Source organism: Carcharodon carcharias, chromosome 12, assembly GCF_017639515.1.
Source record: "Carcharodon carcharias isolate sCarCar2 chromosome 12, sCarCar2.pri, whole genome shotgun sequence".
Classification (NCBI taxonomy): domain Eukaryota; kingdom Metazoa; phylum Chordata; class Chondrichthyes; order Lamniformes; family Lamnidae; genus Carcharodon; species Carcharodon carcharias.
Window position 1 is genome coordinate 75274492 of NC_054478.1, and position 23323 is coordinate 75297814.

Below are 23323 nucleotides of genomic sequence, written 5' to 3' on the forward strand. Positions count from 1 at the left end.
CAGTTTCTGATGAGAGGAACCCGTTATGTTTCCAGTACCCACCACACATGCATCTGTCACCTGCACTCTTACCTTCATCCAAGACCCCCACCTCACCGTGACTGGAGGAGTGAGCTGACCAGTGGTAATCCAGCTCCACTGCATCGCTCTGGTGCTTCGAGAGGATGCACAGATTTGGCATTCCTCCAACCGTTCTGCGGTGCTCCGCCGCGTTATGACTGCTATTCTCCTGACGGAGAAAAATAACCTCAATATTGTTCCATCTCCTTGAAGGTCCTTTCCTGGTTCCCCCCACCCAGGCATTAGGTGGGCCATGTCACTGTGACACATCTCACCCTGCAATGCACTGAGGCCAATGGTGCTGACATCCCGGCCTTGGCAGGGCAGGCTTCAGTGCCAGATGGCATACACACTCCTAGGCCCCTGAACATTCCAAGAAACGGGCACCCAACTAAAGTTCTCCGCACAGGTCCATGCTATTTCTGCACTTGCCCTTGCTGATCGCAGCAGATCATTGAACCTTTTGCAGCATTGAAGCCACATGCGGGGCCCCATGTCGTGCCCACTGACCTGTACGGCGACCTCTATCCAGGTCTTCTTGGTCAGATGGGGCAGCTTTCTCTTGCCATCCCTGGGCATTAAGATATGTCATGTGGCACTGACTTCCTTGGCCAGCATCCCCAGGAACTCATCTGAGAAATGGGGGCAGAGTGCCAACCCAATTTGCCCTCCCACCTACCATGACCGCCAGATGCTGATGCCATGTTTGTACACCAGGACACTTCTTGGATAGCTTCCAAACAGCTTCCTCAGCCTCCCTCACAACTCCTGGCAGCCTTCAGAGAGCTGCCTCTTCCATTTATTGAACACTCCACTGGGTCCCCATTGGACCCAGCGCCCAATGTGTTCCCATCCCAGCGCACGGAAAACACATCCGGCAGTCGCATTTCACACTGGGTGGGCCTTAATTGGCCACTCAGCATAAGATCGTGTTCACAGCATGAACTCAGCCGGAAGCGGGTTTTATATCCGCTTCCAGCTGTGCCGGCTTTGGGCACACCCCGAGGGTAGAATTCAGGCCTATGTCACCGTCTCCCTACTAAAACAATTTTACAACAAATCAGTGATAATTTCATGGCACTTCTACCAAGACTAGCTTTCAATTCCACATCTTTTATTAATTAAATTCCAGCAGCTGCTGTGTTCCCAGGGTATTCACTTGGGGCTCTGGATTACTAATCCAGTGACATTACCACTATGCTGACACCTCCCCTGTAAATCACTCCACCCACTGTCTGCCCAATATCCATCCAAATTAAAAATGACCTCCTTTTCTCATGATGATAAACCTCTCTATTTTTGTGATCCCTGTATCAATTTCTGCCCTAGTCCCAGAAACAAGCTGAGCTGTCTGACCCAGCAGACACTGCCGTTGCAACCTGAGGCAGGGTAGGACAGAAATAAGCATTTTATAAAAGCTCCCAAAAAACTTAATGAAAATTCATGAGAACTCACTGATTGATTTACCGAATTTATATAACAATTGCTTTCAAATTAATCTTTATCATAATAGTACTATGGTGCATCCTTTAGGCTGTAAACGAATTGCGCATAATAGAAAACATGAAGCAGCCCAGAATCTTTATGTAACTGTTGGCACACATGTGTGCTGTAGCATGCTAAATTCCTGTGAGCTTTCCTAATTGAGGTTGGATTATATTCTAAATTTTTATTTAAATATTATCAATTATCTATAATATTGAATATGAACACTGGGAAATGAAATCATAATTGGTATTATATAGCCTGCGTGTGCTCCCTGAGGGATCATTGCACTTAAAGCTTTAGGATGAAATTTTCTGTGATGCTACAGCATGGGGTCATCTGACACATCAGGTGACTTAACAGAAGCAGGCAGTGGACCTACAATTTTTACAGCAAGTTGTTCACTGTATATGAGGCTGTGCCATGATTCAGGATCTGGGAAAATTTCAACTTTATTGTGCCTGGCAAACTATAAAAGATAATAAAGAAAACACTAATTTCTGTAAATGAGCAAAGTACTTTAGAAATACAGAAAGAGGAATTTAATTAAACAATTTTTGTGGGCATTAATTTATTCTAGTAGTGTGTCTGTACATTTGTATTATATTGGATCAGTTCTGACTGAATCACATTATTTGATTGATCCAGAACTTCGTGCACTTGTTTGGCCAAATATTGCTGTGTCAAAGGCAGATTGCTGTGGTAATGGGCTAGGAGAATCAAATCACATGAATGGTAACTCTTGGAGATTTCAGGGATTTCATAGATAAGCATACACTTTCGTATTAATGTATATGATGTCCTTGTGCTGTTGGGGTTACATTTTGAGAGATTATATACTGTTTGGTATCTGCTGTAGAAAGTTTAGTCTGTGCTGGCCATTCTGCCAGATTTTTTTTTGTTCTTTTTCTAAAGGGAATGATTGTGATTTATTTTAGGCTTAATGGATCATCCGTGGGCGTGTTATAGAGAGAGTAAACAGCCCGACAAGAGCTTTCAGAATCACATATCCATTTAATTTTCTTCTCATTTTTAACTAGAATACATACACCAATGCTGATAAGCTGCTGGAGGCAGCAGAGCAGCTAGCTCAGACTGGAGAATGTGATCCTGAGGAGATCTACAAAGCTGCCCGACACCTAGAAGTACGGATTCAGGATTTTGTACGAAGAGTGGAGCATAGGAAACTTCTGCTGGATATGTCAGTGTCGTTTCACACCCACACGAAAGAGGTAAGATAGAAAATTTGATAGCTTTGTGCCTGCACAATGTTGACATTCAATTTAATGCTTCAGTTACGAAAGAAAATGTTCCACGGTAAATTTTAGAATATTTTGTTTACTGAAGTGCAAAATGATTTGTAAAGTCAGTTTACAGGCCCACATTCTGGGGGATTTCTGTGATAGAACTTTTAGGTTATGAGGCAAGCCCAGCAAAGTATCATCTGTAGTTTAAAGTGATTCAACAACTTGAATTTCATATGCTCTATATGGATTCAAATCTTGGCGCTGAGCTCACCCTTGTGAAATAGGCACATGCATAAATTCTGAAGCCTTGTCCTGTTCTCAAAAGATTATTACTGTTGAACTTTATTGATAATTTTGTTTTGCTATTAAAATTCTTATTTTGCTTTTTGATTCCTGGGCCTGAATTTCACAGTTGGCGGGCGTGCCAAGTCGATGGGCCTGGAAGCAGACGTATAATCTGCTGCCAGGCGAGATTGGGTTTTCTACATGATTTCACACTGGGTGTCCAATTAAGAGCCACCAAGTGTGAAACGCAAGTGCTCAATGGTTTTGAAGGAACTGGACTGGGGCACGAGCCTGTCAGGCGCTGGGTCCATCCAATGGCGACCCGATGGGGGATTTAAAAATAGCAGAGGCAGCTCCCTGAAGGCTACCAAGGGACACTTTGTAGCTTTGGAGTTGTTTGATGAAACATTTCTTTTGAGCAGCAGGGTCATCTCCACCTGCTGGGCACGCCAGACGGGAGGGCAAGTCCTGTGGACACTTGGCCTCCCAGCTCTCGGATGAGCGCCTGGGAATCCTCGTGGAGGAAGTCAGTGCCAGGTGGGATATCCTCATCTCCAGGGGTGGCAAGAGGGGGCCAACCACACCTGACCAATAAAGCATGGGCAGAGATGGCAATCCAGGTCAGTGGCCATGATGTTGTGTGGCGCACACGGATGCAGTGCCACAAAAGGTTCAACGATCTGCTGCGCTCATCAAGGGTGAGTACCGAGTTGCCATGGATCCGCATGAAGAAGTGTTAACGGCTGGCTGTCCCCCCGTGATGTTCAGAGGTGTAAGAGTCTGAGTGCCAACTGTCAATAACATCGGCACTGGCCAAGGTAGTGAGCTCTGGCTGCTTGGCTTGATTGCTTTCCAAGTTGAGGGCCATGACTCAGATGTGCTCTTGTGCCCTGCAAAGTGTTCCTCAGGTTGGGTTGGCCAGGCTGCAATGGCACTGCAGGCAGAGAGTGGACTAATCAATGCTTCTCTGTCCTTTCAGGAGAAGAGAAGCCATAACAACATTGAGAGGCCAAGGATGCGTGGACAGCCCCCCCCCCATATATTGATGAGGAGCGAGATAGATGCCTTAGAGATGGAGTGCTGGCGCCCAGTTCATTCCACCAGTCGTGGAGAGGCAGCGGTCTCTGACAAAGGTAAGAGTGCAGTACAAAGAGGTGAGAGTAGCAGAGTGTGTAAACATTATTCTGTTGTCTCAACTGTAATGGAATCCTCAACCTGTTCATCGAAAGATAATAGCACCATGATGTAGACCTCCATTAACTCTCCAGCCCTCCTAGCATGCACAGTGAGAGTGTGATTACTAATACTAATGACATGTCGTTTTCCTCCCCTAGAATCGTCATCCAGCCAATGAGTGCAGGACCCTAATGAGCCACACTCAGACCCCGATGAGCTACCCTTGATGCTGGCAGTTGAACCTGCATCACACCCCCTCTCTGCACCAGGCACCAGCGCAATACAAGCACCTCGGTGGGCATTAGATCGTCAGCTACAATGTCAATGCACGGTGGGGAGGGCACAGCACACTCTCATGAGGGGCAGGCGGAGACAGAGAGTGCCCAGGGCATTGGTAATCAGAGGACTACTGAAGACCAGGACCATGATGAGTCCAAGGCAGATGACGAGCCTCTGGAGTTGTCTATTAGATGGCAGATGCTGGATGTCCAGGATGCGCAGGAGGATCTGGAGGAGATTCCTGAAGGTTGTGTGCCATGGTCTATGTCATGGAGGAGTCCATGCGGAGCATGAGCACTGCATTGACCCTCAGCACCAAGAGCACTGCCTCGTCTGCTGAGAGAGTGGTGACACTCATGGAGAGGCAGCCCCAGCAACAGAATCAGCGGTTCCTGGGGTTGCGCGTGGACCTGCAAGCCTTCACACAAGCAATGACCTCAGGAAGTCTCTGCTAGTGTGAGAGATGTATAAGGCATCTAGTATCTCTGCTGGGTACCCGTCCATCAATGGCGAGCAGGGAGGTCCAGACCTACCATACATTGGTGCACAAGCTGCTTGTTGTCTCTGGGGGTTCTTGTCAGGGCACTCTGGATGATGGCAGAAGCTCCTCTGTTCCTCTGCCAGTGACTATGGCATCTGATGAGGCCACGATGCCTGAGGAGTGCCCAGCCATGGTGCTGGACCCTCCCTACCAGGTGGGGCCTGAGTATGCTTCACTTGTTTTGTAGGTGTAGGGCACACTAGTATCTCTTGCTGGACATGAGTAGCTCTAAACTTTATTGCACAGGTACTGAGTGGTTCAAACATCTGGTAAGGAGGCGGCACCCCAGACATGAGGTGAAAGCAATGTCTTGGCAGTATAGCTGAAGGAGCGTTGAATCAAGGCCTCCCTGGTGTCCCTGACTCCCTGAAGGTTCCAGATGTCTGCCTCCACATCCTCACTATGTTCTTCTCCGGGCTCCTCTTCTGATCCGCCACTGGATCCATCATGTGGCCTGTGGAGCTTCGTTAAGATCCTCTTCCCCCTTGCCAGAGCCAGATTATGGAGAGCACAGCATGCAATGACTATCAGAGACACATATTCTGGAGGGTATTGTAGTGCTCCCCCAAATGGTCCAGGCACCTGAATCTCATCTTCAGCAAACCTATGGTCCTCTCAATCACCGCTCTTGTGAAGACATACCTCCTAATGTAACGCTGTTCTGCCTCTGTTCTTGGGTGCCAGAGAGGCGTCATAAGCCACCTTTTCAATGGATAGCCCTGGTCACGCAGCAGCCATCCATCCAGTCAAGCTGGAGCCATGAATAGCCATGGCACCTATGAGTGTCTGAGCATGTAAGCATCATGGGAGCTGCCAGGGTACCTTGCACAGACTTGCAGAACCTGCATCTTGTGTTCACAAACTATCTGGACATTCATGGAATGGAAGCCATTCCTGTTGACAAAGGCACCCGGCTCACCCGCTGGCACATTGATGGCCACATGTGTGCAATCGATGGCACCCTGGATGCGGGGGAACACAGCAATTGCAATGAAGCCTCTGGCTTACTCGGCCTGACTGGCCCTGTCCTTCCGGAAATGAATAAATGTCATGAACTGTCAGAACAGAGCATCAATCACCAGCTTGATGCAACTGTGGACAGCTGATTGGGACACTCCATACAGATCCCCCGCTGACCGCTGGAAAGAGCCGACGGCACAGAAGTTGAGTGCCACTGTGACCTTCAGAGCCACTGGCATGGAATGTCCACCCAAACAGTTGGAGGTGACCTCCAGCCCAATCATCTGACATATGGAGGTCACAGTCCCCCTGAAGAGTTGGAGCCTCCTTCGGCATTGCACCTCTGACATGTTGAGGTAGTTGTATCGATGCCTGTATACTCTGGCAGCAGGATAGTTGTGTCTTCTGTGGCCCCTTCCGCCTTGGACTCCCTGCTGGCCTTGCGCCCCCTGTGCCTGTGCCTCTCCTCCCATAGGTTGCTCCCTTGGACGTTGCCTGCGGTTACCTGGCCTCCTCTCCCTTCTACCCTCCTCTTCCTCCTCAGAGGAGCTGCCACCAGAGGAGTACACAATCCCCATTACCAGAGAAACAGAAGGCTGCCTGGTTACAAGAAGGGTCAACATGGTATAAATCCTCCAGAGGCTTTAGAGACACCAATGAGTCCTGAAATGAAGACTAACAATGCAAAGACTGAAGCTCAAAACAGAGATAAAGCTGTAAGGTTTCACTAAGCAACCAGTAGCAAGCTATCTCCTAAACTTCTCACTACTCACAATGGCAATGCTCAGACCTTTTTTATCCCACCTTTGGAAGACAATTCATTAAAAACGGGCTGCCCGCCTGCCTGTTTTGCCTATGTGACGAGCACAAAATGGCACAGGCAACATAAAATTGTGGGCAATAGGCTTTTTAATGGCCTTAGTTGGCACTTTAATTGTTGGCAGGTGCGGCTCCGACTCTTGTGTGCACCCGCCAACCTTAATATTGCTCGCATGTGCAATGATGTTGGGACACATGCCCGACATCATTTCATGCAATTTTGTATGTGTTCGGCTTAGGCGCACACACAGTGATCAATGTAAAATTCCGGCCCTGCAGCATTTTTCAAATTTTCTTTCCTTTTACCAATACTTTCCAAAGCTTACTGTTGAAATATAAACCTGCTGAGGATTAGAATTCCTTTGGGAGTTCCAACTGTACTGCATAGTTTAAATGAGGAAGGCAAAAAGAATAACTATACCATTGACAATAGATAAGGCTTTCAAAAGGAATTAACTGCAAAAAATACCTGATTCAGAGGCAGTAGGGCAGTTGTTCATCCTATACTTTTCTTAAGGATAGAGTGAATATAAAAAATTTCCAAGAGAACAAAGATAGAGTATGAGTAATACATTGGGCTGGATTTTCACAGAGTCGAGGAGACTCTGCGTACTTTTAAAAATGGCGGCTAGGTCCCGATTCTGGGATTCCTGGCCCTATCCCCAGCTCTCCCAATTGTCGATATAAAGGTATGGGCTGGTGCAGGTCACGAACCCCACTCTGCACTCCTCACCTGGTCAGCTCCATTGCAGAGATGGGCATCTCTTAGTCCTCCACAATTTTCATGGAGTCAGGCCAGCTTTTCAAGGAGTCATGGTTCACGGCTCCTCAGAAGTATCGTGAACCATAGTGTGGAGGAGGGAATCTCTTGAAAGGCAAGTTGAAAAGGTCTTAACCATGTGCTGTTACCAACTTATGCCCATCCACCCATGCCCTCCCCCCCATTACCCCTCATACAATAATGAGGCTTGGCTGAAAGCCCAGGCATCCATTGGTCTGTCGAAACAGCTGCGCCCCAGGGAAAACATTGCTTGACTGACAGCTCTTTCTCTGTGATCTATTCTGTCCATTGCACAATGCTTATTTACACAAGATATAAAGGTGTCAAATGCTAACAGTTTCAGATATTGATACTTTAAAGGGTCAGGATAATTGACACTTTAATGGGGCTGTAGTCGAAGCAAATGTTTTAAAATAAAGTAGAAATTTGTGAATGACTTTAACAAAATCATTTTCACAAATGCTATTGTTACTATGAGGTTCAGTGGTTCTGTACAGAGTGTATACTGGTTGAATGGGTATGGAAGTGCCATGGGTTGGCATGGAGGGTATGAGGGGCCTGGAGGGTGACTGGTGGGGCATTGGTTGGCATGGTGGTGAAGAGGGGCCATGGGGAATGAGTGGGGGCATGAAGTGGCACGAGTTGGCATGGATGGGGCAAGGGGAGAATATTGGGGGGGCGAGGGGGTGAGGGGTGAGGACTAGAGAGCTGTTTTTATTTTATTGGTTTTGAAGTCCCAGAGTTCTGAGGGGTGACTTCTAAACAGCCCGCCTTGGCACCTGGCAGTCCCAGTGGCTGCCCCCACACTATTTCTGGGGGCACTGGTCCAACTCCAGTTACCTCTCACACCGCTGAAATGCAAATCCTGTGTTTGCAGGCACTTTCTCCTGAGGCTGGCGCACCAAGTCAGAAAACTGCCCAACTCCCGCCACCTGCCTCTAGGATGAAAATCCAGCCCAATGAAGCTGCCTTAGGCCAATGTAAGTTTGGAGATATGTAGAGAGGTATACCATTAGGACCAGAGATCTTACTGGGCTCCAAAAATTGGATGAACCAATGCAGTTGCCAGGGACAAGATTTGATGTCAACCATAATGTTGAATTGAATGGAGCAATGCAAGGATTATTGGTCTAAGAGCATGTACACCATGATTGCTGAGAATCCTAATGCACCGATGGTTGTTTCATGTCAGCTAATGGAAGATCCTAAAGGATAAATCATTGTACGGTACGGGTTATAGGGCAGAGTATCATGATCTGTTGGTGCAAGGCAATACTAGGGAGACCTAAATGGGACAGAACATGTAGCATAAACATAAATACAAAGATTCTAACTTTAATTTAATTTAATTTACCCAACTGACATTGTTTCCAAATATAAGCTGACCTCTGTGATGCCTAGTTACATTAGCTTATGGATGTTTGCAACCCTCTATGGCCCCTTGTATCTGTTTTAACATTGTTACATTAAAAAGTCCCTCAGTGGCTCATGTTTGTAAAGGTATCTTGGAAGTGAGCTGTACTGATTAGACATATGATCCCATTCTATGCTGTATTGTCAGATCTCAACCACTTTGGCAATAGGACCAGTACCAGGAGCCTCAGCAACCCTAGATTAGGGAGTGGAAATACAGCTAGGGTTCCTGCTCCTGACCACTCTCCATTGGTTGCTGCTGTAAATTGCATATGTATGGGCATTGAATGAGGATAGATTTGGGCTTTGCTGGATGTTGTTGCCATCAAATACCTTGCCAGGACTCACCACCTAGACTGCTAAATGAAGAATGACCAGTTGATTTGTTATAAGAAACTCAGGCTTGTGTTTTCGTAAAGATGGAGAGGATTGATGGCATCACCAAAATGGCACTGGAAACCCGATTTTGGATGTCCCGCCTCTGAACCCAGTACGCACCATTTTTGCCGGGCAGCTGCCAATGTAAAAGGGCAGCTGCCATCAAATAGATACAATTTTTACTTGTGGAATGTCCAATGGGCTTTACACTTTTCAGGAGAATGTCTAAAGCTGCTAGAGATATTTGGAGCAATAGGGTACCCTTTGGGGGTGCTGGGTACCTTTTGGATAGTTAGGTACCCTTTTGCATAGGTCCAGGGACTCCTTTCGGAGAGGTAAGGTGCTCTTTGGGAGAGGTCAAATGCTGTTTGAAATTGTTAAAATTAAATGTGAATGTGTGTAAAGAATGGTTAAACTCATTGGAACCATCAAGCTTATTGAAATTGTCAAGTTGTCAAGGCATTTAAATCTCTTGACGTTTAATTGTTTAAAAATAATTCTGCAGTTTAAAAAAAAATCAGTGCTTGCTTTTTCACCGTCTGTTGGCATAAGCCTGAGGGTTATCATTATAGAATTTGTGCTGCATGACTGATTTCACAGCCTATCATCACAGTGAGGTGCCTGTCAGTTCACAGTTTGACAGCCACAAGCATCTTTGATGTGGGCTATGAATACAAATGCTTGTTTATATAAGGGATTAGGCACTTGAATGCAATGTTTGCACAATGGATTAAGCACTTGAATGAAATATTTGTTTTTCTATGGGACTATGTAGTTGAAGGAATGTAAAAGAAGGGAATTATTTTTTTATTAATTGAGAATGTTCTTTAAAAAATAAAATCCGCAATAGACATTAAGAACTTTATTTCATCGCAGCATAGATCCTGAGGTCTGCCTATGGTGGATTGACACTGGTTGAATTGACATGGAGGATGTAATAGCAAAGGGTGGTGGGCAGGGGGCATGTGTTGACATGAGTTGGCATTAAATTGGCATGGGGCTATAAAGGCCCATGGAGTAACAAGAGGGGTATAGGTTGGCATGGCAAATATGAGGGGCCATGGGTTGTTAGAGAGGCATAGGTTGGCATGGAAGGTTTGAGGGGGCCATGAGGATGGGGAGAGGGGCATAGATAGGCATGGAGGGAATGAGGCACTGTGTGGGGTGTGTGGTGGAAATGAGGTGACATGGGTTGGCATGGCTGGGGCATGGGTGTGTGTGAGGGCTGAGGGGGTGTGAGGGGTGAGGGCTAGGGTGTTGTTTTCTGTTTTATTGCCTTTTTAACAGCTGCAAACAAAAATTCCGATTGTCCTGGGCACTTTCCCTTGAGTCGCGTTTGTGGAGCAGGAATTTTCCTGGTTCTGCACTCCCAATTTGGGAGTGAAAATTTAGGCCTCAATAATTATTGATCCCTACTCAATAAACAGATACTGACAGTGGACTGTAATAGCATTGTGATACATTTACAGAGGCCGTCCCAATTGCGAGCATAGGAATTCATGATAGACTGAGTTGATAGCAAGTCCACACAGACATATGGGCAATCTATATCACTATTCTTTCTACAGATTAACACTATATATTTTGAGATTCTGATCATTGATGATAGGAGGTCAGCAGCTGAACAACTACAGATCATGAATATATAAATAAACATCTGAATTAATGTTGAATGAACCAGTCTATAGTTATCAGTTAAATAGTCCATAGTTTGCCATTAAGCATTTGAAATGTTGGAACAATGAAAATACAAGTCGATTAACTAAGTCCCCATGTGAGTAACTGTCCATAACATTTAATTGATGTAACTTGATTCTCTAATTAATTGACAATGTTGTTTGCACTCAAAAGTAGCAAATAACAAGCAGAATGTTATTGCAACTCAGCATTGCTTTACAGAGGAATTTCAATCCTGAATTGAATTAGGAAGAAATGCAGTCCAAGGACAGAGCAGTCCAAGGACATTATCAATGATAACAGAAACGTGCATTTAACTAGTGCCTTTAAAATCCCAATGTGCATTGTATTAAGAAAATGAAATAATAAATGTATTATTTTCAAAATAACAGCACTACTGTCAGTTCTGACTTTTCATTATCCTTTCAAATTGAAGACGGGATTTGCAAATATGACACTATGCTGTTTAGCTGTTTTGGCATTTCTGCAGTTGGAGATTGCAGTTTCCCTTTGTTTAATGCATAGGTATTGAAATGTATTCATTCGGCTAATGAGATTGGCTAACTGTTTTTCAATTAAAAGGAAAAGACTTGCATTGATACAGCACTTTTCACCATCATCAGACATCTCAAAACACTTTTGAAGTGTTGTCACTGTTGTAGTGTAGGAAATGCAGCAACCAATTCATGCAGAGCAAACTCCCATAAACAGCAATGAGATAATGACCAGATAATCTGTTTTTGTGGAGTTGGTCGAGGAATAAATGTTGAGCAAACCTTTGATAATAGCTCTTTGTACTCATGTCTGCAATTAGCTTGCCCTCTGTAGAGAATTACAAACACTGCAAATATTTACCCAATATCATGACTGGTGAATGTGTGGAATTGCACAGAACCACAGCTTACTGATAACCTGAAAACTGCAAAGTCAGGAATGGCTTTAACAGGTTTAACCTCTTGTATAATAAAATTCACAGTTTGCTCCAGCAAGAAAAGAACAACAACTTTAATTTATATAGTGCATTTCATGGAGTAAAGGGTCCCTATGAGCTGAAAGCATGGCATCAATAGTGGAGCAATTAAAATATGGGATACTCAAGACATCAGAATCAGAAGAGCTGCAGAGGCTCTGACAGATGTGCTGGTTTAATATGTGGAAGTTCAGCATAAATGCCTCAACAGTGGAATATGTCACCAGTACTTTTTTTTAATTCATTCTCGGGATGTGGGTTTCACTGGCACCGCAGCATTTATTACCAATCCCTAGTTGACCTTGAGAAGGTGGTGTTGAGCTGCCTTCGTGAACTGCTGCAGTCCATGTGGCATAGGTACAGCCATAGTGCTGTTAGGAAGGGAGTTCCAGGATTTTGACCAGCAACAGTGAAGGAATGGCGATATATTTCCAAGTCAGGATGGTGAGTGACTTGGAGGGGAGCTTCCAGGTGATGGTATTCCCATCTTTCTGCTGCCCTTGTCCTTCTAGATGGTAGTGGCCGTGGGTTTGGAAGGTGCTATCCAAGGAGCCTTGGTGAATACCTGCAGTGCATCTTGTAGATGGTACACACTTTTGCCACTGTGCGTCAGTGGTGGAAGGAGTGAATGTTTGCAGATGTGGTGCCAATCAAGCGGGCTGGTTTGTCCTGATGGTGTCAAGCTTCTTGAGCGTTGTGGGAGATGCACTCATCCAGGCAGGTCGGGAGTATTCCATCACACTCCTGACTTGGGCCTTGCAGATGGTGGACAGGCTTTGGGGTGTCAGGAGGTGAGTCACTCATCGCAGAATTTCTAGCCTCTGACTTGCTCTTGTAGCCACAGTATTTATATGGCTAGTCCTGTTCAGTTTCTGGTCAATGGTAACTCCCAGAATGTTGGTAGTGGGGAATTCAGTGATGGTAATGCCATTGAATGTCAAGGAGCGATTGTTATATTCCCTCTTGTTGGAGATGGTCATTGCCTGGCACTTGTGTGGCATGAATATTACTTGCCACTTGTCATCCCAAGCCTGGATATTGACCAGGTCTTGCTGCATTTGGATATGGACTCGCAAATGGTGCTCAACATTGTGTAATCATCAGCAAACATCCCCACTTCTGACCTTATGATGGAAGGAAGGTCTTGATGAAGCAGCTGAAGATGCTTGGGCCTAGGACACTATCCTGAGGAAGTCTTGTAGTGAGGTCCTGGAACTGAGATGATTGACCTCCAACAACCACAGCTATCTTCCTTTGTGCTAGGTATGACTCCAACCAGCGGAGAGTTTTCCCCCTGATTCCCATTGGCTCCAGTTTTGCTAGGGGTCGTTGATGCCATATTCAGTCAGCTGCTGCCTTGATGTCATGGGCAGTCACTCTCACCTCACCTCTGGAGTTCAGCTCTTTTGTCCATGTTTGAAACAAGGCTATAATGAGGTCAGAAACTGAGTGTCACTGGTGGAACCCAAATTAAGTGTCAGTGAGCAGTTTGTTACAAAGCAAGTACTGCTTGATAGCAAAGTCATAGAGTCATATAAGTCTACAGCACAGAAAAAGGTCCCTCTAAACCTCCTTCCCCTTACCTTAAATCTATGCCAAATGGTTATTGATCCCTCCACCAGCAAGGGGAAAAGTTCCTTCCTATGCCCATCATAATTTTATACACCTCAATCATATTCCCCCTCAATCTCCTCTGCTCCAAGGAAAATAACCCCAGTCTATCCAATCTCTCCTCATAACTAAAACTCTCCAGCCCAGGCAACATCCTGGTAAATCTCCTTCGCACTCTCTCTAGTGCAATCACATCCTTCCTATAATGCGGATTCCAGAACTGCACGCAATACTCTAGCTGTGGCCGAACCAGCGTTTTATACAGTTCCAGCGTACCCTCCCTGCTCTTATATTCTATGCCTCGGCTAATAAAGGCAAGCATCCCTTATGCCTTCTTAACCACCTTATCTACCTGTCCTGCTACCTTAAGGGACCGGTGGACAAGCCCATCAAGGTCCCTCTGATCCTCAGTACTTCCCAGGGTCCTACCATTCATCATGTATTCCCGTGCTTTGTTTGTCCTGCCCCAGTGCATCACCTCACACTTATCTGGGTTAAATTCCATTTGTCACTGATCAGCCCATCTGACCAGCCCACCTTTATCCTCCTGTAATCTAAGGCTATCCTCCTCACTATTTACCACCCCACCAATTTTCGTGTCATCTACGAACTTACAAATCAACCCTCCTACATTCAAGTTGAAATTGTTTATATATACCACAGACATCCAGTCACAAAAACATCCCTCGACCATCACCCTCTGCGTCCTGCTCCTCAGCCATTTCTGGATCCAATTTGCCAAATTGCCTTGGATCCCATGGGCTCTTACCTTAGTTATCAGTCTCCCATGAGGGACCTTATCAAAGCCTTGCTGAAGTCCAAGTAGACTACATCAAATGCATTGCCCTCATCTACACACCTGGTCACCTATTCAAAAAATTCAATTAAGTTGGTCAGACATGACCTCCCCTTAACAAAACCACGCTGACTGTCTTTTATTAATCCCTGCCTCTCCAAGTGTAGATTAATTCTGTCCCTCTGAAGTGCTTCCAATAGTTTCCCCACCATTGAGGTTCGACTGATTGGTCTGTGGTTCCCTGGTTTATCCCTTTTTCCCTTCTTGAATAACGGTACTACATTTGCTGCCCTCCAGTCCTCTGGCACTCTCCTGTGGCCAGAGAGGTATTGAAAAATTATTGCCAGTGCCCCTGCTATCGCCTCCCTTGCCCCATTCAACAGCCTGGGATACATTTCATCCAGGCCTGGAGATTTATCTACTTTTAAGCCCGCCGGACCACTTAGAACCTCCTCCCTTTCTATGCTCATTTATTGAATTATATCACAGTCCTTCTGCCTATTTTCCATACCCACATCGTCCCTCTCACTTGTGAACACCAAAACAAAGCATTCATTTAGAACCCTACCTACATCTTGTGGCTCCACACACAAACTACCACTATGGTCCTTAATGGGCCCTACTCTTTCCCTAGTTACCCACTTTCTCCTTATGTACTTGCAAAATAACTGTGGATTTTCCTTTATTTTACCTGCCAATGCTTTTTCATGCCCCCTTTTTGCTCTCCTAATTTCCTTTTTAAGTTCACCCCTACACACTCTATAGTCCTCTTGGGCTTCCCCTGTTTTAAACCCTCAGTATCTGCCATAAGCCTCCCTTTTTTGCTTTTTCCAATCCTGTATATACCTCAACACCCAGGGTTCCCTGAATGTGTTGGTCCCACCCTTTATCTTTACTGCAGTACGTTGGCCCTGTACGCTCCCTATTTCCATCTTGAATGAGTCCCACTGTTCTGATACACATTTACCTAAAAGTTGCTGCTCCCAGTCCAATCTGGCCAAGTCATAGCTGATCTTTTTAAAATGGGCCTTTCCCCAATTTAGAACTCTGATTTCTGGCCCATCCTTGTCCTTTTCCATAACAACCTTGAATCTAACGGAGTTATGATCACTATCTGCAAAATGAACCTCCACTGATACTTCTACCGCTTGCCCGGCTTCATTCCCTAAAATTAAGTCCAGGACCGCCCCCTGTCTTGTGGGACCTTCTCCGTACTGGCTTAAAAAGCTCTCCTTAATGCATTTTAAAAATTCCGCTCCCTCTAAACCTATCACACTATGACTAACCCAATTATTATTGGGGAAGTTGAATCCCTCTCTATTACTACCCTATTATTTTTACACTTCTCTGAAATTTGCCTACATATCTGCTCTTCTATTTCTCTCTGACTGGGGGCCTGTAGTACACTCCCAGCAATGTGATTGCTCCTTTTTTGTTTTTCAGTTCTACCCATGAGGCTTCATTTGAGGAGCCTTCTAAGATGTCATCCCTCATTACTGCTGTAATTGATTCCTTGATCAATATTGCGATACCCCCTCCTTCTGTACCTCCTTTCCTGTCTTGCCTGAAGACCCTATATTCTGGAATGTTGAGCTGCCAATCCCGCCCTACTGTCAAACATGTCTCTGTGACAGCAATGACATCATACTTCCATGTGTTAATTTGTGCCCTCAACTCATCTGCCTTATTCGTCAGACTCCTTGCATTAAAATAAATACCATTCAACCTTGCCAAACTCCCTTGTGCCTTAACTGGCCTATAATTTCTATGCCTTATAGACTCACTTGCTCTCTCTTCTAATTTTGGCTGTGCATCTCCCCCTGCTGAACCTCCTCTCAGGATCCCACCCACTTGCCAAGTTAGCTTAAACCCTCCCCAAGAGCACGAGCAAACCTCCCCGCAAGGATGTTGGTCCCATTCCGGTTCAGGTGAAACCCGTCTGCCTTGTACAGGTCCCACTGCCCCCAGAAATGGTCCCAATGTCCCAGAAATCTAAAGCCCTCCCTCCTGCACCATCTCTCCAGCCAGACATTCATCTGGACTGACCACTTATTTCTGTATTCACTAGCGCATGGCACCGGAAGTAATCCAGAGATTACTACATTTGAGGTCCTGTTTTTTAATCTGCTTCCTAGCTCCCTAAATTCTGCTTGCAGGACCTCATGCCTCTTTCTACCTATATCCTTTGTACCAATATGTACCACGATCTCTGTCTGTTTGCCCTCCCTCTTTAGAATGCCCTGCAGCCGTTCAGTGACATCCTTGACCCTCGCACCAGGGAGGCAATATACTATCCTGGAGTCATGTCTACGGCTACAGAAAAGCCTGTCTGTTCCCCTTACTATCGAGTCTCCTCCCACTATTGCTCTTCTCCTCTTTTCCCCCCCACCCCATGCCACTGAACCACTCAGTGCCATGAGCATGGCTGCACTCCCCAGATGAACCATCACTCTCGTAATTTTCCAACACAGAAGAACGGTTCTCAAGCGAGATGCATCCTGGGGATTTCCTGACTACCTGCTTGACACCTTTCTTCTGACTGATGGTAACCCATTCCCTCTCTGTCTGCACTTCCGTTAGCTGTGGGGTGACCACGTCTAAAAACATGCTATCCACGAAACTCTCAGCTTCACGGGTGCATCTCAGTTCCTCCAGTTGCCACTTAAGCTCCGAAACCCGGAGCTCATGTAGCTGCAGCTGGTGGCACTTCCTGATAACGTGGTTGGTTAGTGCGCAAGGAGCGCCTAGGACTTCCCATATATTGCAGGCGTACATAACGTGGGACTGAGCTGCCCTGCCATGCCTCTAGTTGAGAGATAGAAAAACCTTACTTTAAGTTAAATACAGTAAAAAAAAGTTAAATGATTTATGTACTTTAAATAACAACTAGAACTCTTATCTTTCCTTAGTTTAATCTTTTTTAAACTGCAGAAAAACACTTAACTACTACTCACCAATCAGCTCTCACCTTCGTGCTGACATCACTTTTTGAAGCTTCCCCACATTCACGCTGGTTCCAATCTCTCCGCCACTCTCTCACACTGTCTTGTGATGTCACTCTTGTTATTTTCAACAGGAACTGACTGCAGGACACTCTTCCCAGACTGCTTCACTGCAATGCTGACTGCAGGACACACTTCCCAGACTGCTTCACCGCGATGCTGACTGCAAGATTCTCTTCTCAGACTGCTTCAACACGATGCTGACTGCAGGACACTCTTCCCAGACTCTAAAATGTTGTGTGGGCTCGTCTAGGAATTGAACCCGGGACCTCTCACATATTAATTAAAGACATATCCCAAAGCAAGAACCATACCCCTGGACCAATGAACCAGCACTGTTGATGACCCCTTCCATCACTTTGCAAATGACCAAGAGTAGACTGATGGGGCAGTAATTGGCCGGGTTGGATTTGTCCTGTTTTTTGTGTACAGGACATACCTGGACAATTTTCCACATAGCCGGTTAAATGCCAATGTTGTAACTGTACTGGAACAGCTTGGCCAGGGGCGCAGCAAGTTCTGGAGCATGTGTTCAGTCCTATTGTTGGAATATTGTCAGGGCCCATAGCCTTTGCAGCATCCAGTGCCTTCAGTTGTTTCTTGATATCACGTGGAGTGAATCGAATTGGCTGAAGACTGGCATCTATGATGCTGGAGACCTCTGAAGGAGGCTAAGATGGATCATCCACTTAGCACTTCTGGCTGAAAATTGTAGAAAATGCTTCAGACTTATCTTTTGATATGCTGGGCTCCTCCATCATTGAGGATAGGGATATTTGTGGAGCCTCCTCCTCCAGTGAGTCGTTTAATTGTCCACCACCATTCACAACTGGATGTGGCAGGACTGCAGAGCTTAATTCTGATCTGTTGGTTGTGGGTTCTCTTGGCTTTGTCTTTCACTTGCCGCTTATGCTGTTTGGCATGCAAGTAATCCTGTGTTTATAGCTTCACCAGGTTGACACCTTATTTTTAAGTGTGCCTGGTACTTCTCCTGGCATGCCCTCCTGCAATCTTCATTGAACCAGGGTTGATCCCCTGGCTTGATGGTAATGGTTGAGTGGGTGATATGCTGGGCCATGAGGTTATGGATTGTGTTTGAGTGCAATTCTGCTGCTGCTGATAGCCCACAGAGCCTCATGGATGCCAGCCTTGAGTTGCTAGATGTGTTTGAAATCTATCCCACAGTGGTAGTGCCACACAACACAATGGGGGGTATCCTCAATGTGAAGGTGGGACTTTGTCTCCACAATGACTGTGCAGTGGTCACTCCTGTTGGTACTGTCATGGACAGATGCATCTGTGGCAGGCAGGTTGGTGAGGATGAGGTCAAGTATGTTTTTCCCTCTTGCTGGTCCCCTCACCAACTGCCACAGGCCTGGTCTATAAGCTATGTCCTTCAGGACTCGGCCAGCTCAGTCAGTAGTGGTGCTACCAAGCCACTCTTGGTGATGGACATCCCCCACCCAGAGTTCATGCTGAGCCCTCAGTGCTTCTTCCAAATGGTGTTCAACATGGAAGAGCCTTGATTCATCAGCCGAGGGAGGGCGGTATGTGGTAATCAGCAAGAGGTTTCCTTGCCCATGTTTGACCTGGTGCCATGAGACTTAATGGAGTACAGAGTTATTGTTGAGGACTCCCAGGGCAACTCCCTCTCGACTGTATACCACTGTGCCGCCACCTCTGCTGGGTCTGTCCTGCCAGTGTACAGGATATACCGAGGGATTGTGATGGTGGTGCCTGGAACATTATCTGTAAGATATGAGTCCATGAGGATGACCATGCCAGACTGTTTGTTGACTAGTCTGTGAGACAGTTCTTCAAATTTTGGCACTAGCCCCCACATGTTAGTAAGGATCGACAGGCCTGAATTTGCCGTTGTCGTTTCCAATGCCTAGGTCGATGCTGGGTGGTCGGTCCGGTTTCATTCCTTCTTTGAGACTTTGTAGCAGTTTGATGCAAATGAGCGGCTTGCTAGACCATTTCAGAGGGCATTTAAGAGTCAACCACATTGCTGTGGATCTGGAGTCACATGTAGGCCAGACCAGGTAAGGACAGATTTCCTTTCCTAAAGGACATTAGTGGGCCAGATGGGTCTTTACAACAATCAACAGTGGTTTCATGGTCATCATTAGACTTTTAATTCCATATTTTTACTGAATTCAAATTCAAACCCGGATCACCAGAGCATTACCCTGGGTCACTAGATTACTAGTCCAGCGATAATACTGCTATGCCACTGCCTCCCCTATGTGGTTTGTTGTTAACAATAGTAGTAACTGGAATATTTGGGAATGGGAGGAGACCTGAAATAATGGTCTCAGAGAGCCAAATTAGACAAAGTGTTATTGGATGTATTTTTAGAACTACCCTAGAAACATATCAACCTTGGTTACTGGCAGGAAACTGCATAGGTCAGAGATAGAGCTACACCAGTACTGGAGCACTAATTTTCCTACTGTTGTCTTTTCCTACTGGTGAAGCAGAGAGATTTTCCTGTGGACTTCAGGACCCTGACATTGGAATCATATGGGGGGCCCAGCCTTCACTTACCAGGAGCCAGCCCATGGGAGGTGGCCTCCAGGAGGTCTTCCTGCATGTGGCCTCCTAATTGACTGCCGCCAAGCTCACCATCCAAATAAGGATGGCGGGCAGGCTCCCAGTCCTATCAGATCTATCACAGGCTTGCAGCTCCGGAGCCTTAATTGTCCCACCGGGAGAGTTAGGTGCTGCAGGAGCAGGTAGGGTAATGCAAGGGTCCCTCAATATGGAAGTAAATTCAGAGAGATGAAGCCTCTGGCTGTGATGGTCCTCCAGTCTGCCACAAGGCAGTTGCCACTATTGTGGTAGTGGTCTTCCATGGTGCAGGGGCCACTCCGCATCAGCAAATTTTTGGCAGTCCTCGAAATTGCCCCTAATTGAGGCCTTAATTGTTTAAATTGGCTGCCTGCTGCCTTGCATTGGGCAACTGGTCCGCATTCTTGCCCACTGATGGCAAACCTCCCTTGTGATAGGAATGCGTCAGGGAGCCATCCTGACACAGCTCCCCACTATTTGCCAAGTTCTGTCCCCATGCGTCTCACACCACTCCCCCCCTGCACAACTGTCTCCAAGCCAGCCACCCCAGGCTTGAGAAAATTCTGCCCAGAATGTTCTCCCTGAGACTTTCCTTTCCCAATATCTATAAGGCTAGAATGTAAAAACTAGAATTTACAACTAATGTTCTTCATCAATGCATAATACTTTAATATGACATTTCTCTATTCACTATTTTAATAAGACATTAACCCATTTATTTCGACCATTGAAACTATTCGTTGTAATGATGTAAACATGTCAACATCTTCATTGAAACACTGGGCAGAGGAGACAAATTTGAACTTGTAAATTGCTAATCATAATTTCTAGCAAATTTAAATCATATAACATTCTGGAAGATGATTACATATTTTTAAAATATTCTAAACTATGCCACCTAGGCAAAATGTGCCACATATATATGAAATGGTTTTGTGTGACTTTGAAACCTGATTTGCAATAATAAATAATTAAGAGAGAGGTTGACATGTGTATATATATGATGCATGTCATCTGTAGGATAACTACTATTGTCAGCAACAGAAATTTAAAGATAAAAAGTTTCTGGTATAGTTGCACATTTAGCTGATCACTAAGCGCATTGATGGTAATAGGCCAGGGCTGGCGAGCCAAGAACATGACAAGTCTGACTGTCTTGTTGTTATGTTTTATTCACGTAATGGTTTCAAAGCTGTCAAGTTTGTATGTTTTAGTAACGATGATTACAATAATTAGATCTCTTCAGGCCGCATCTGTTCTTCTTGAAATCTGTCATGCAGGACACTTATTTTCTCTTCTTCATGCTAGGAGTCCTGAATAGAGGTGTTCCTTTGTCAGACTCTGCATGACACAGCAGAAGTAACACCTACTGGATCTGAATCATAAGAATTGTGACAAGAAGGAAGCAGTTTTGCCCATTGTTCCTGTGTTGGTACTAACGTTTCAGCTAGAGTATCGAAGCTTTTGCTCTTGCATGCATCAGGGTAATTTACAAGAAAATGTCAATGCCAGGGGAAACAATAAATTTATACTGTATCATATTTAAATATTTAAAATTGCTGAAAAAAGAGACATTTTTTGTTGAAGCATTATACTGTATGATAAGAGAGTGCTGATACCAACCACTTGTCAACCAATCAGCACTCTCTTCTCATACAGTATAAAGCTTCAACAAAAATGTCTCTTTTTTTCAGCAATTTTAAATATTTATTCAGATCGCTCTTAAATGTTTAAATCCCTGCCTCAATAACCATTTGTGGTAAAGCAGTTCATGTTCTACTTACCCTATGTAAGAAAATATTTGTAATAATTTCCATATCATTCTTGTAGTGGTAACTTTGACTTTATACCCTCCTGTGAAAAGTCTGTAAGAAATTTCATGAATGAAAACAGTTGTTTGTGTATCTCCATTATACCCATCATTCTTATTTCTTTATTAATCTTTCACATAAATGTGAACAGGTTGACATCCAAATGGAGCAATAATCCGAAGACTTTTCATTATTATAGTAGCCACAATAGCCTTGCAATGGCTCTAGCCCATTCTGCATATTATATCTAAATTTGTAGCTCAGTTCTCTTTCCCTTTTGTCAGAAACAGGAAAACATTCTTCAGCTTGAGATTGATTTGATATTTTCTCCATTAATCCTAACTGGCATTAAGGTGATCAATCTAGACTTGATGGACCTTCCTTCATCATGAGGTTTCAGAGGATTCTTTTGCTTTCTCACTATATGGGAAGACTTGGATCAGTTCTGCTTTTACAAATGCCAGTCTGTCCAAAAAGTATTCCTAAGATTGTTCATGGTGGTATGCTGTTTAGCTTGAGTATTATTTTCAAAACATTCTAACATCTCCAATAGGGACAAACAGGGTTGTGTTCTTGTACAGCGTGTCTTTAAAGCAGTGATCAATGTCATGAAAGATCTAAATGCAGTTGTGCTCATCAAATTTTGTACATTTGGAAACCTCTTAACTTGTGTAGACTCCACAATGTGTGCAGGACAGTATGAAGATTATTTGCAAGCTCCTTTTTCTGATGACTTTACTTAAAACACACATGTAAGACGGGATATAAGCAAATCTACTGTACCTGACCTCCAAGTACCTGTCATCATTAGTCTCAGAGTTGCTTAACAGCTATTTGACGTACATCTGTATTATAGCTGTGGCAGAACCTACATGGTACAGCATTTCTAAAGGTTTGCTCATGAGCAACATTGGCAAGACCAGAATTTATTGCCCTTGGGATAGTGGTGGTGAGCTGCATTCTTGAACAGCTGCAGTTGGTGTGGTATAGGCACATCCACAATGTTTTAGGGAAGGAGTTCCAAGATTTTGATCCAGTAATAATGAAGGAATGCCAATATATTTTCAAGTCGGGATGGTATGCAGCTAGGAGGGGAACTTGCAATTGGTAGTGTTCCCATGCACCTACTGCCCTTGTTCTTCCAGATGGTCAGGGTCAGGGGTTTGGAAGGTCTGGTTGAAGAAGCCCTGCTGCAGTGCATCTTGTAGATGATTCACACTTCAGTTACAGTGTACTGGCGGTGGAGGGAATGAATGTATACAGAATCACAGAATTGTTACAGCACAGAAGAGGCCATTTGGCCCATCATGTCTGCAATGGGTCCCCGAATGAGCAATTCACATAATACCATTTCCCTTCCTTCTCCTTGTGACCCTGCACATTCTTCCTTTTCAGATAACAATTTAACTCCCTTTTGAACGTTTTGATTGAACCTGCCTCCACCACACTCTCAAGCAG

The 23323-nt window shown here is 45.0% G+C and overlaps 1 protein-coding gene across 1 annotated transcript in view; it reads left to right on the forward strand.

Annotated features, from left to right (window-relative positions):
- kalrna (kalirin RhoGEF kinase a) overlaps window positions 1-23323 on the forward strand; it is a 1007899-nt gene that overhangs the window by 553014 nt on the left and 431562 nt on the right. The window contains exon 11 of the mRNA XM_041200492.1: window positions 2586-2777. Coding sequence (XP_041056426.1) covers window positions 2586-2777 — 192 coding nt within the window. The remainder of the gene's footprint in view (window positions 1-2585; window positions 2778-23323) is intronic.